The sequence below is a fragment of the Eublepharis macularius genome, chromosome 18 (assembly GCF_028583425.1).
Source record: "Eublepharis macularius isolate TG4126 chromosome 18, MPM_Emac_v1.0, whole genome shotgun sequence".
NCBI lineage: Eukaryota > Metazoa > Chordata > Lepidosauria > Squamata > Eublepharidae > Eublepharis > Eublepharis macularius.
The window spans coordinates 27,011,285-27,023,427 of NC_072807.1; the positions used below are offsets into that span (position 1 = coordinate 27,011,285).

The following is a 12,143-nucleotide window of genomic DNA, read 5'->3' on the forward strand; positions in this document are numbered from 1 at the left end:
GCAGATTTTTTTAAAAAATGTTGCTTGAGCAGCAACTGCCACCACAGCACAAAGATCTTCACTGTGTGACTGATGGTAAGCTAACAGCAGCCATTTTCGTGGCTACTTGTGCCTCCTGCAGCAGCCATTTTTTTGGCTGCACCCTCCAAGATTTGTCAACATTCCAAAGGTGCTCACAGGCTCAAAAGGGTTGGGGACTCCTCGTTTACTGGATTATCGGTAATTTTTTCACAAATTCAAAGCAAAATAACAAACGTTTAACAAAGCACATTCAGGGCAAGAACATTTTTTTTTTAGAAATGAAAAACAGCACTTACCGTATTAAACCAGAATTTTACTATCGGTGCGTGATAGAAGGCATAAAACTTTCGTGTGATTGGAAGTCTCTTGGGTTTTATAAAGGTCTCTATGTCATGCTTTCCTTCATTATTGTCTACCTTTACTTCTTTAAACACTTCCTAACATTAAAAAAGAAGTTTTAAAAATTACGTTCAGCAACATCATCCAAATTCTTTGTGTAAAAAAAACCCGCTGTGTGTGTGCGCACGCATGCACATGATTTACCATTGGTATCTCTTCTGCTATGTTTTGGAAGTTGTTCTCACTGTCTTCCATGGTCATTTGGTGTGCATCTTGAGACTGTGGAATATGGGACATTTCTGCTTTGGTTTTATATTCCAGCATTAGAATGGTCGGGGGAACCAAGATGCTCAGTATCACCTGTAAGTTCCAAATACCAAGTTATTTAAAAGCACGCACACACATACTTGATGATGTACTAAAAACATCAGGAGACACACAGCACTCAGAATATGCCCTCCCAACAAAATATCTGCCTGTCAGGTAGCAAGTAAAAGATGTAGAGCAACAATCTGGGTGGTAGGTTTTTGCTTTTTGTAAAGATAGAAATTGCAGGTTGCCATATTGATTAACTGAGAAAAAAAAGCCAAAACACAGCAGAGTTATAACTTTTACTAGAGCCAAGTAACAGCGTATCACAAAGCTGTAAGCCACTTTTCAAGTTTCCAAGAACTCTTCTGCAGGCTGGAAGTTAAGCAAAAGAGGAGGGGGAGAGGGTTGCTGCTGGCCACAACAGAAAACCTTACCTAGTCTGCAGAGGAAGTACTATACAGACTTAAAGAAGATCAGAGTTTGCCAAGGTAGTGCCTGTAGGGACTTCCCTAGGTGTCCGCTATGTGCTTCAGGAAAGAAGGTGGGGACATTGTGAAGGCAGGACCAATGATTGGCTGGCTGCACAAAAATAAAAGGACTTTTCATCTGGATCTTCCCCACTTACTGGAGCAGGACCTGCCAATCAGCTGTGGGGTGGTTGGAGCCAGATAGCACCACAGCAGAGCAAGGGGAGGGCTTTGTTTCGTCTCCTGCTGCAGCCATGTTGCACTTGGCTCCACCTCCCGTGGCAGCCATTTTGGGGTGGGCGCCCACCACCCTGTCTCATAATTCCGAAGGTGCTCAGCGCCTACAGGCTCAAAAAGGGATAGCCTGAAATAGATTGCGCTGGGTCCAAAACAAAAATCTCAGTATGCACGGAAGGCTATTGGGACACTGTAACTCTTGTTCTGAAAATATCAACACCAGCAGACCCAAATTACTGCTGGCTAAAATTTTCAAAGCCAGAGGGTATGAGTCTTTGGCCAACAAACAAGCAAATTTCTGCTGGTCTATTTCTTCAGGCATTTGCTTTAAAGTAATGTTCCATCCTCTTAATATACTCAGACCTTACTCCATCAAATTCCAGCATGGCACTGAACATTGCCATGGGCATTGTAGTTTTATCCTCATCGCCAGTGTAATCATTCCACAGCACCCTGTACCAAAACAGTTCAGAATTTTATTGGAACAGAGGCAAGGTCTGATCTGGGCCCTGTTAGACCATAACTAGCCACAGCCAGCAACCAACATAAGTGAAAAGTGAAACTAAAGCAAAGGCTTCTTCCTTAAGGGATCATGTTAAAATAACTATACAATGAGGTAACATCAAATTCAAAGTTCCCCATGATTTAACACTTCTGGCGAACCCTGAGTTCTGTTTGGAACCTAGCAGCACAATCTAACTTTATTAAGGCTGTAATCCTACGCGGTAAGAACCACTGAACTCAGTGAGAATTACTTCTAAGTACACATGCACTGAATTATGTCATAAACCTACATCACATGTCTGATACTCCATCTCAAGGTTTTTTTTGTCACATTCAGCATCATCTTTTCTTTTCCCCACCCAGCCAAATCAAGAGTTCTAGGGAAGTTGAATGCTTGCTCACTATTTTAGAGTGCCTTAATTGGTCCTAATAAACATTATACTTCTGTTGCTTTTTTACATACAGAACATTCCAAAATATCAAAGGAGAACATATCTGCAATCTCTAAAACAGTCAGACAAATGTGTTTAATTTTTTTCCGTCCTGGTTTTCCCCCAGTACAGCTTGCTGTCACCTTCAGCCAACACACCTTTACCAGAATCAATCTTCCTACGTCCATTTAGAAGTCAAAAATTCTGTCTCTAAGAGGTAAAAATTACTCTTAGTTCACTAGCAAGGCAAGTGAGAGAGGACAAGTTAGTAAGCACAACAGACAAGAGCACATCATGGTTTAAAACGATGTCTGAGGATGTTTGGTGTAGACACCATGATTTTCACAGAATTATTTTCTGCAGCTTGATATAGAGGCGTCAATTTTCAGTTCGGCATATCCAGAGAGAAATGCTGATCCCGCCTTTGTTAAGTTGAGGCTACGTGGTTTACGCACATCCTCCTGAAAACACACACCCGTTCACATCCTGCTGGCTTGTCTGCCTTCTACTAGCCCTCCAACTTGGGCATGCTTGTGCAACTAAGATATGAGTATGAACCATTTTCTACATCATGTTTTACTTTACTACCTGAAGAAAAAGCATAACGGCATTTCAATTTTAAACAAGGCGTTTTCAGTCTGTTAATGTTTCACCACTAAATTTTTTAGTAGTAGATTAGTTTCTCATGAAGATCTAGAGATCCACCTCTGGTTAAAGGCTTACTTGCCTGGTTTCTGCCTTCTACCTCTCTGTACCTTTTTTAAAAAGATAATAAAGCATCAGAAGAAGAGTTATTGTTGCATTCCCAATACCACCTCCAGCTTTATGTTAAAAAAGTGTTTTTATTTAACCCTGCATAAAGACTACGGTGAGGAAGAATCGGCAAGGCTAAGCACTCCAAAAAACATGCTTTCCCTTAAGTACTGCTAGCTACAGCAATAAAAAAAATGGATTCCAGAGAAGACAAATCTGAAAGACTGATTACCTTGTACCATGAGTTCTTTCTCATGTTCAGTCTTCCCATCCACATATCTGACAACAACATTTGTGTGCATGTATGAGCAACAAAAGGGCGAAGCCGCGAAGATACTGCTAGCTTAAGGCAAGTGGAATTACTCCAGTTTTTTAGCTCGTAAGTTAGCAACTTCATAGCCATCGTCTCATCTTGCCGGAACGACTGTTCTAAAAGCTCAACTGCCAGTTGTCCAAACTCACTGGGAAGGGGAGAAAAATCATCAAGTTAAGAGATTGCAAAGAATACACAGCCATAGTCTGAATGCACATTTTTGTTTGTTTGTATTGTTGTTATCTTGAAAAAGCAAAGTACAAAATACAGATGGGTATAAAATATAGGTGTACAATTGTCACATAAACTACCTTGAGACAACAAGTAATAATCAATTAATATATTTTGGTGCTTTTATATCTTTTGGTGCTACACCTCTGAAGATGCCAGCCACAGCTGCTGGCGAAACATCAGGAACTACAATCCCAAGACCACGGCAATACAGCCCGGAAAACCCACAACAACCATCGTTCTCCGGCCGTGAAAGCCTTCGACAATACAATATATTCCAACCATGTTTAAAATTATGAAGACAATGTCATTAGCTGCCAAAGATACAACAGGGCACCAGAATTTTATATGCAATGGAAATGATGTAAGGTCCTAAATACAGTATCGGACAACGGATACAAAAAATTCACGTTATTGAGATCGTATACAAAATAAAAATTCTTTCAACAAGGATAAACTAACTCAAATTGTGTTCAACTCACATCTACAAGAAGTCAAAAACATAATATATTCTGAACGATTTCAATGGGACATAGTCATTTGAATTGGATATTTTATTTTATTTACTTCCACTTATAGCCCAACCTTTCAACCCCATGGGGACCCAATGCAGCTTACACTCTTAACCTCTCCTCCATGTTATCCTTACAAGAACCCTGAGGCATAGGTTAGGCTGAGAGTGTGTGAATGACCCAAGGTGATTCAGTGAGTAGAGTTGGGGATTCACACCTAGGTCTTCCATATCCTAGTCCAACACTCTAACCATTACATCACACTGACACTATTTTATTTAATTTATATTTTATCTCTGTTGAAATAATTTTGGTTTTGTATATGATCTAGATACATGTGAATCTTTTACATGCATTGTACTTTGCTTTTTCAATCTGAAGGGCTTCCTTTCTTATTTTTAATTGCTATCCTTGTGAATTACAGTGCAGAACAGAGATTTGAACCTGGTCCCCCCAATCCAAGCCCAACACTCTAACTACCACACATGATCCAGGTACGATACCAATATTAAATGGGTCTAGTCCAGCAAACTGCCAGAATGGGAAACTACCAAGAACTCATAAAAGCCACTCAAGACTTTGGAGGGAAAGCACAGTAAAAGTATTATTATTATTAATGTAATTTCCCAAGGATGAAATTTAAAATTCTGTGAAGGCAAATTATCTGGGAACATGTGTATTTTAACCGGGTAGCTTAAAAGACACTTAGCAAGACAGAAGGCTGTTTACTCGCAATACTGTTTGAGTTCTTCCGAGGTATCATCAACGAGGTCACTCTGTTTTGCTTCATAGGCCATCGAACGATACAGCTTGCAGGCCACTAAGGCTTTGGCCATGGACTCCTCCCCGTGTTGCCAGAAGAAGAGAGCCATTTTTTGTCTCTTCATTAGCACCGCCCAAAGTAGAAGCTCGTTAAGAGGGTAAGGAAAGCGCCTTGTTTCCGGGTCATCAATATCTACTATGTCATCTTTGGTTTTTTTCTTTTTTCCTTCTTCTGTAACAGTATCAGCCTTTAAAAAAATAAAATCAAAAGGAAATTAATTTAAGGGTTATATAGAATAGGGAATGGGCCCATCATGGCTCATGTCGTGATATTCAATGGTTCAGGAGCTACATGCGGAATGCAGTGATATTCAGTGGCTCGGGAGCCATATGCGACTCTGATATGCCACCTGTGGCTTTTCTGAGCACTGTTCCCCATTGTGGCACCTGCTCCAACTTTTAGGAAAGTGGGCAAGGATCTTGGCTGGAGAGGAGTGCGGTTGGCAGGTGGCTACCCCCTTGAAACAGCCACCACCGGAAGAACAGGTATGCTGGAAGCCTCTCTGAGGTGCAAGCCTTCTGCCAGGGATGAAAGTAAATGAGGCTCTTTGGGTTGGTAATAATTGCGAATGCTCTCTCTCTCACATACACACACACACACACACACACAAAACACAATTTAATGTGGTGATTAGGGACCAGAAATTAAAAATAAAACAACACATGGAAGATACGTTTTTCCATCTTAAAGAACACACGCACATCTGAAGTTGCCATATACCAGAGTATGCTCAATACTCTCTACTTCCAACCATCGGTAGTTTCTTGAGTCTTGGACAAAGAAAGATCTTTCCCAACATGACTACTTGAGAAATGAGATCTTTTACCTGGATCTGGAACCTTCTGCCTTCAAAGTTCATTCTCTAAACCTAGCACAAATGGATGGCTATTCCTGCACGTACTCAACAAAAACAGGAGGGGCAATCCCGCAGGAAATCCACACAATACATTTTCAATTCCCCAATTTATCAATTAAAGTGCAAGTGCTACTTAATTTATCAGTGCATACAATATCAAAATTGAACAATCATTTCATATCAACGTATATCCTGTGCAATAATAGCAGCAATGAAATATAAAGAGCAGATTACAATCCATAAACATCCTATACATATCCGGGTATGCTGAAAAGTCCTTTCTTATTCAATTCCTTATAATCCAAGTTCCATTCCGTTAGAACAATCTTCCTCGGTGCCCTTGAAGTGTAGAGTAGAGGCTGATGACAAAACCTCCTCCCGCTCGGGATGTATAGGATGTTTATGGATTGTAATCTGCTCTTTATATTTCATTGTTGCTATTATTGCACAGGATATATGTTGATATGAAATGATTGTTCAATTTTGATATTGTATGCACTGATAAATTAAGTAGCACTTGCACTTTAATTGATAAATTGGGGAATTGAAAACGTATTGAGTGGATTTCCTGCGGGATTGCCCCTCCTGTTTTTGTTCAAAGTTCATTCTCTAGCACAACAATATGACTGCAATCACCTCCACCCCTACTCTCCAGCACATTTAATGAGTTTCTGATAGAAGCCAAACAGCACAGTTCTATATTTTCCCTGGCAATTGAAATTTTCCACCAAGAAAAAGCTGATGTCGGTGATTTGTAAAAAGTTTTGCGAAAATGAGCAGATGCCTGTATGTTTGCTCTTATTCTGCATAATTCATTGCAGTCCCCAATTTTATTCCACCCCCTCCCTTTCTGAGCTTTCGGCTAGCATGGACCACTTGTTTACAGAAAGTAAGATGTTCTTTTAATGGTGTGCTATGAATGGTACCCAACCCGCCTCTGGCTGAAGCGTATTTATGAACTGTCCAGTGTGGACTGTTAATATTGTTAGATGCAAAGCTATTTCATGTGTTTTGCAAATACCCATGTAATGCAGATTTCTGGAAACCAGATTCTGGAAACCATCAACAAAATGAGAGGCTGTTTTACCCCCACACGATCCAGAAACGGCGTGTGAAATATCTGCAGAACAAGACTGGAAGTGCTGGTTATGAATTAATTACATCTCTTTTCACATCAACAGGCATCCATGAAGCACACAGATTGGAAACTGCCATTTTCACCATCGAGGAACAACTGATCTAATAGAACTGGGCCTGTGGCTTTGTTTGTGGTTTTACTATGAAAGGAGCCAGTTAAAATAATTCAGTTAAAGAAGTGCACGGAAAAGCTAATCTTGTTTACTGATCTTTGGAATAGCAGATTGAACAATAACATGTGGCAGTAGGAATTGACCAAACTGTTGTATCAGAATGTTTATTTTTTTTAAGTATAATCTCTATTTAAGTAAGTGTCTGTAAAGCACCAAGATAATTTTGAAAAGGCCCCACTGGTTCCTCATTTCTCTTCCCCCAAAGTGCTACAGTATGGTGTGTGTACTCAGCATACCTTTGGTTTGTACGGCTGTGCAGTTTTGATGAAGTGATTATGCCGCATTTTCTCTTTTTTATCTGCCCTGTTACCAAAAGGTTCATGATTTTTACGTAATTGAGGGGTGCTGCTTGAAGTATTTCGCCCAGACCGCTAAAAATTAGAGAAGGGGAGGGGGAGACACATCCTGAAATCCTTTATGTTACTTCAATTTGCTAAATTTTAATTCTAATGTTAAACCAAAATGAAAAACAAAACAAAACAAATGAAATATTAACTTGTAAATGGCTGGCAGATGAAGCTTAGCATTGGGGTTAAGGACATGGGATGTGATCTGCAAAGTCTCCAGTTCAAATTTCACATCAGCTATGAGTTCACTGCTTGATCTTTGGAAAATTTCAGTCTCCCGACTTCAGCCCGCATCTGTAATATGGGGGTGATTGACATCACCCTGGCTTACGTTAAAGGGTTGTTGTACAGTTTGTTGAGATAATGCAAAATGCTTTGAGCAACGTCCCACTGATTCTGACAGGAGAGTTAAGCATGCCCTGAAATCTCTCCCACTGAAAGCAACAGGACTTAAAATGCTTCTCTTTGCCTAGACTGGCCGTGCGTATTTCTACTGGCAGGTTTCCTAGCTACTGCTATTACTACTATATAGCAGTTCATTTAAAGTACAGTTTGCACACACACCCCGGCCCCTGCCCAAAAACCCTTCTAGAGAGTTTGAGGGAAATGCTTTTCTCAAAATTCAACTCGTTAGGTTATGCAATCTGGCATGTTGGAAGTGTTAAGTATGTGTGAGACTGTAAAACACTACATTATGTTTCTGTTCTTTCAGACTAAGAAAGCCACATACCCGATTGCTGCCACTGAGGCTGTTGTATACCACTCTGAAGCGTTTTCGTGTATATGTGCATCTGTAGGTTCCTCCCATCAGATATTCAATAATGAGCCCCACATCAATCAAAGTGAGTTTGTAACCTGGAGGAAGGTTTCCCTGGGAGCGAGACATCTTCAGTTTAGAAAACTTCAGGCTTTGGGCAACATTTTTAACATGCATGTTATCAGAAAGAGCAAGGGACTCACGGTCAGATAGCCTTGGGATACTATATACCTACATTAACCAATGATGTTACACAACATTTACTCAAATGTAAGTCCCCTCCCCCAAGAACAACGGGACAGACTTCTAAATAACCATCCACAGGATTTCAGCCCTGTTCCATATTTTTATCCTTTCACAAACATAAAGCAAGAGGGATTCATAATTACCACACTACATTCAAAATGCAAATTGTGTCAAACGGGCTTTTAAGGGACAAGAAGGAAAGAAATTAAACAACTTCCAAGTTTCCCATCATGGTTACTACAAAACAGTAGTTAAACCCCTTTTAGTAACATCATTATACAGAAGGAGGGGAGTAATAAACCTTTTGGGGGGGGGGGTTAAAATATATATCTAAAGACATTAAAGTACTTTAACAATCAAAAGCCATACCTGTTTAACATCTCGAACAAGGTGAAACAGGGCTGGATTAGTTGGGCCTTGTTTCTTGAAGCAGAGAGAAGAAGAATGCAGACTTTTTAGATATGCTGAGACGTGACACTCAAAAAGCAGCAGCATAAACAGAACATTGCATTAAATGTTGCATTAAATGTCCCAAATTGCATTAAAGATTTCAAGATGCTAAAGCAGCATTGTCCAAACATGGTACCCCTGAGTGCCGCCATGGCACCCACCGGTATTTCCCCTGGCATCCACAGTGGGGCCACTGTAAGGCAGGGCTTGCTATTCCAATGAACAAGATTTTCCCCCTGCGATAGCATCTGCAGCCATTCAAAGATCAGGAGGACTGGTAACCATATGAGTTTCCCCTAAGTTACATGGCTTCATTCCCCTCCTCTTTTGCCTTTCTTCCCCACCTGCTCTGCTTCCTTTCCTGTTATTCCCTTCTGCAATTCTTGTACACAATGGAGGGTGTTATTGCGTTTGATTCTGCTTCCTGTGGCAGGCGTTTTGGGGTAGCACCCACCACCCCCTCTCAAAATTTCAAAGGTATCCACAGGCTCAAAAATGTCGGACTCTTGTTCTAAATTATCTGTAAATATCTTCTATTAAATACTGGTGTTCTCTCTTAGTGCTTTTGAAGTACTATACTGCCTAACTGAAGATTTCAGAAATAATACTTCAAGGCCTCTCATCAACTGGCATTAGATAAAGAAAATGTCCTATGTAACAAGACAATAAAAACTGCTGTTTTAAATTAATATTAATGTGTGCTTGGGATTCCTCCCCTAGAAGAATACTTGGAGTTCAAAACAATTTCCCACTTTTTCCAGACACGTGAGGTAGGTAAGGAACAACTAGCCTCCAAAAAAAAAAAAAAAAGCTCCAAACCAGATTTTGTTTCTCGTCCCGTCCCCTCACCCCACTTCAGACTTTTTCTTATCAAATCTGAATGCAGTCAGGAGTGACTGGAGCAACATTTGCAAACCCACGACCCCATTCCATCCTAATTCCATTTCTAACTCCTTTGCTCTTTCAAACTGTACTAATTTGCCCATGAATTAACACTTCGCTTTCCATCCTTCGACTATCGGACCCCTCAAAAGATGCAGCAGCTACTGCCGGTGATTACTTACAGCTTCTATAACAGACCAAGGAAAAATGGGGAGCAACATTAAGTGAAGAGTGTTAAATAATTTATTCCACTTACACTGCTGTCTAGCAAATTCACTCCCGGTAGACATAGTGACGGCCACAAGCACAGATGGGTTTAAAAGGGGATTAGGTAGACTCATGGAGGATAGGTCCATCACCAGCTACTAGCTAGCTGCGAGTAAACGGAACTTCCATATACAGAGATAGGAAAAACTTCTGAATACCAGTGCTGGAAGGCAGCCTCAGGGGAAAGCTTCAGTCTCTTTCGCCTGCTTGCTGACCCTTCAGGGGAAATGGTTGGCTGCGTGTAAAACATGATACTGAACTAAACAGACCTGTGGTCTGATCCAGCAAGGCCATGTCACGCAGTTTCTATAAGCATGTTCAAGAAGCCCTGTTCAGATTATGTAAGATCATCTTCAAATTCCTGCTCCGTCGGAATGGCTGCTGAGTTCAGGGTGGATGACATTTTACCCCTCACGTCCTGTACCATTACATAAACTATCGTTCCAAAGAACAATCTCCCCCTCAAACTGTTTTTCCAAATAATTGCCCAAATCAGTTTCATGCGGTATTTTACCGGTAAAGCCATTTTCCACTCCTCCACCCTCCAGGTGAATGCCCCAAGCGCATAAGAATGATCATACATTGGAAACTGAAAACACGCACCACGGTGAAAGGCTCTCTTTCAAAAGAATGACTGTCAACTTACAGTGTTGTAAAGTTCTTCCAGTCTGGGAATTGTAAGAAATTTATGCATGCTTACTCCATTTTCAATAAGCAATTTCACAAAGGCAACTCGGTCCATCACAAGGGCATCTAACATAGCCTGCTCTAAAGAGCCAACCTGCGGAAATAAGACCTTACATTAACATTAAATGACGTGTATCTGAGGATCTGTGGATCCATCCAACAGTGGGAAATTCCTAGATCCACCTCCCATTGCAGCCCTCTAAGTGAGCCCTCCATCCCAAGTTTTGTTTGTGGGGGTCAGCAGACTGTTGGGAACAGTGTAGGGGGCAAAGCGTTGGGTCTACAACAAAAATTCCCACTTCTGAAAATGTAAACATCCCTTGAAACTTTGCAAATGCACGGATGGATACTTGCCGTTAATTAAATGGAAATCTGAAAACTATATACAGAAGATGTATTGTCGAAGGCTTTCACGGCTGGAGAACGATGGTTGTTGTGGGTTTTCCGGGCTGTATTGCCGTGGTCTTGGCATGCCAAGACCACGGCAATACAGCCCGGAAAACCCACAACAACCATATATACAGAAGCATAAACGCCCAAAATACTATGTTCTCCAAACATGAAATTCTAACAGTTGAAGGCTCAACGTCTTTTACTAAAATATTCAAAATAAAATGTGCAGTAGAATTCAGAAAGCAAGCTGTAAAGCAGAATGCCCAGATGCTATATCTCTTGGCTACGCTCTCATAGTTAGCTGGTGCAAACACAGTTGTTTCCTTACCAAATGCAATTAGTTAGAAAAATGCTTGCTCAAAAAAGGGAAGGGAGGGGAATTTGTACATTCACATGGTTACCATCTGGCAGCATTCACCTTACCCGGGACCCAGAGTGGTGAAGTTATAGGATGGCAGATGGTCAAATGCCCATTCAGCCATGAAGCTCTTTGGCTGATCTGAGCTCAGTCACTTTTCTCCCCCTAGCCTACTTCACATGGTTGTTGAGAACATTGGGGGGCAGGTGAGACCCTTGTATACTGCCTTTAGCTCCTTGGATGAAGGGCAAGATATAAATAAATAAAACTGCAATACATACAGAATCGTTTAAAGGATTCCGTTTTAAAACAAAGCTATTCCTACAGTATTAGCAGGCTGCTTTTTAACAATAATTTTGCTTCTTCCACCACATTTACATACCAGCCACTGTTGTCCATAGACAAAAACATGATTTTTGGCGATATCAACCCTGTCCCAAGCAAGAGTAAGGACAAGCTGGTCAAACGCGGAAGCATTTGTGCCTAAAATAAAATCAACAAACATAGAAAGCAGATTTGTACCTTAAACCGTTCATCGAAACAATCCTAACTGTATACCACATTTGATTATTTTGCTTTAGCAACAGAACCAACATGTTACACATCCACCTTGCAAGGTGCCATATAATTGAACACTGCAGAAAGAT

At 40.8% G+C, this 12,143-nt stretch overlaps 1 protein-coding gene across 1 annotated transcript in view; it reads right to left on the reverse strand.

Moving 5' to 3' along the window:
• TRPM7 (transient receptor potential cation channel subfamily M member 7) overlaps nucleotides 1-12,143 on the reverse strand; it is a 67,877-nt gene that overhangs the window by 23,837 nt on the left and 31,897 nt on the right. The window contains exons 11-19 of the mRNA XM_055002174.1: nucleotides 11,879-11,979; nucleotides 10,705-10,839; nucleotides 8,829-8,882; nucleotides 8,187-8,327; nucleotides 7,346-7,480; nucleotides 4,850-5,130; nucleotides 3,297-3,525; nucleotides 565-720; nucleotides 318-458 (exon numbers count right to left, since the gene is read on the reverse strand). Of these exons, the coding sequence (XP_054858149.1) occupies nucleotides 318-458; nucleotides 565-720; nucleotides 3,297-3,525; nucleotides 4,850-5,130; nucleotides 7,346-7,480; nucleotides 8,187-8,327; nucleotides 8,829-8,882; nucleotides 10,705-10,839; nucleotides 11,879-11,979 (1,373 nt within the window). The remainder of the gene's footprint in view (nucleotides 1-317; nucleotides 459-564; nucleotides 721-3,296; nucleotides 3,526-4,849; nucleotides 5,131-7,345; nucleotides 7,481-8,186; nucleotides 8,328-8,828; nucleotides 8,883-10,704; nucleotides 10,840-11,878; nucleotides 11,980-12,143) is intronic.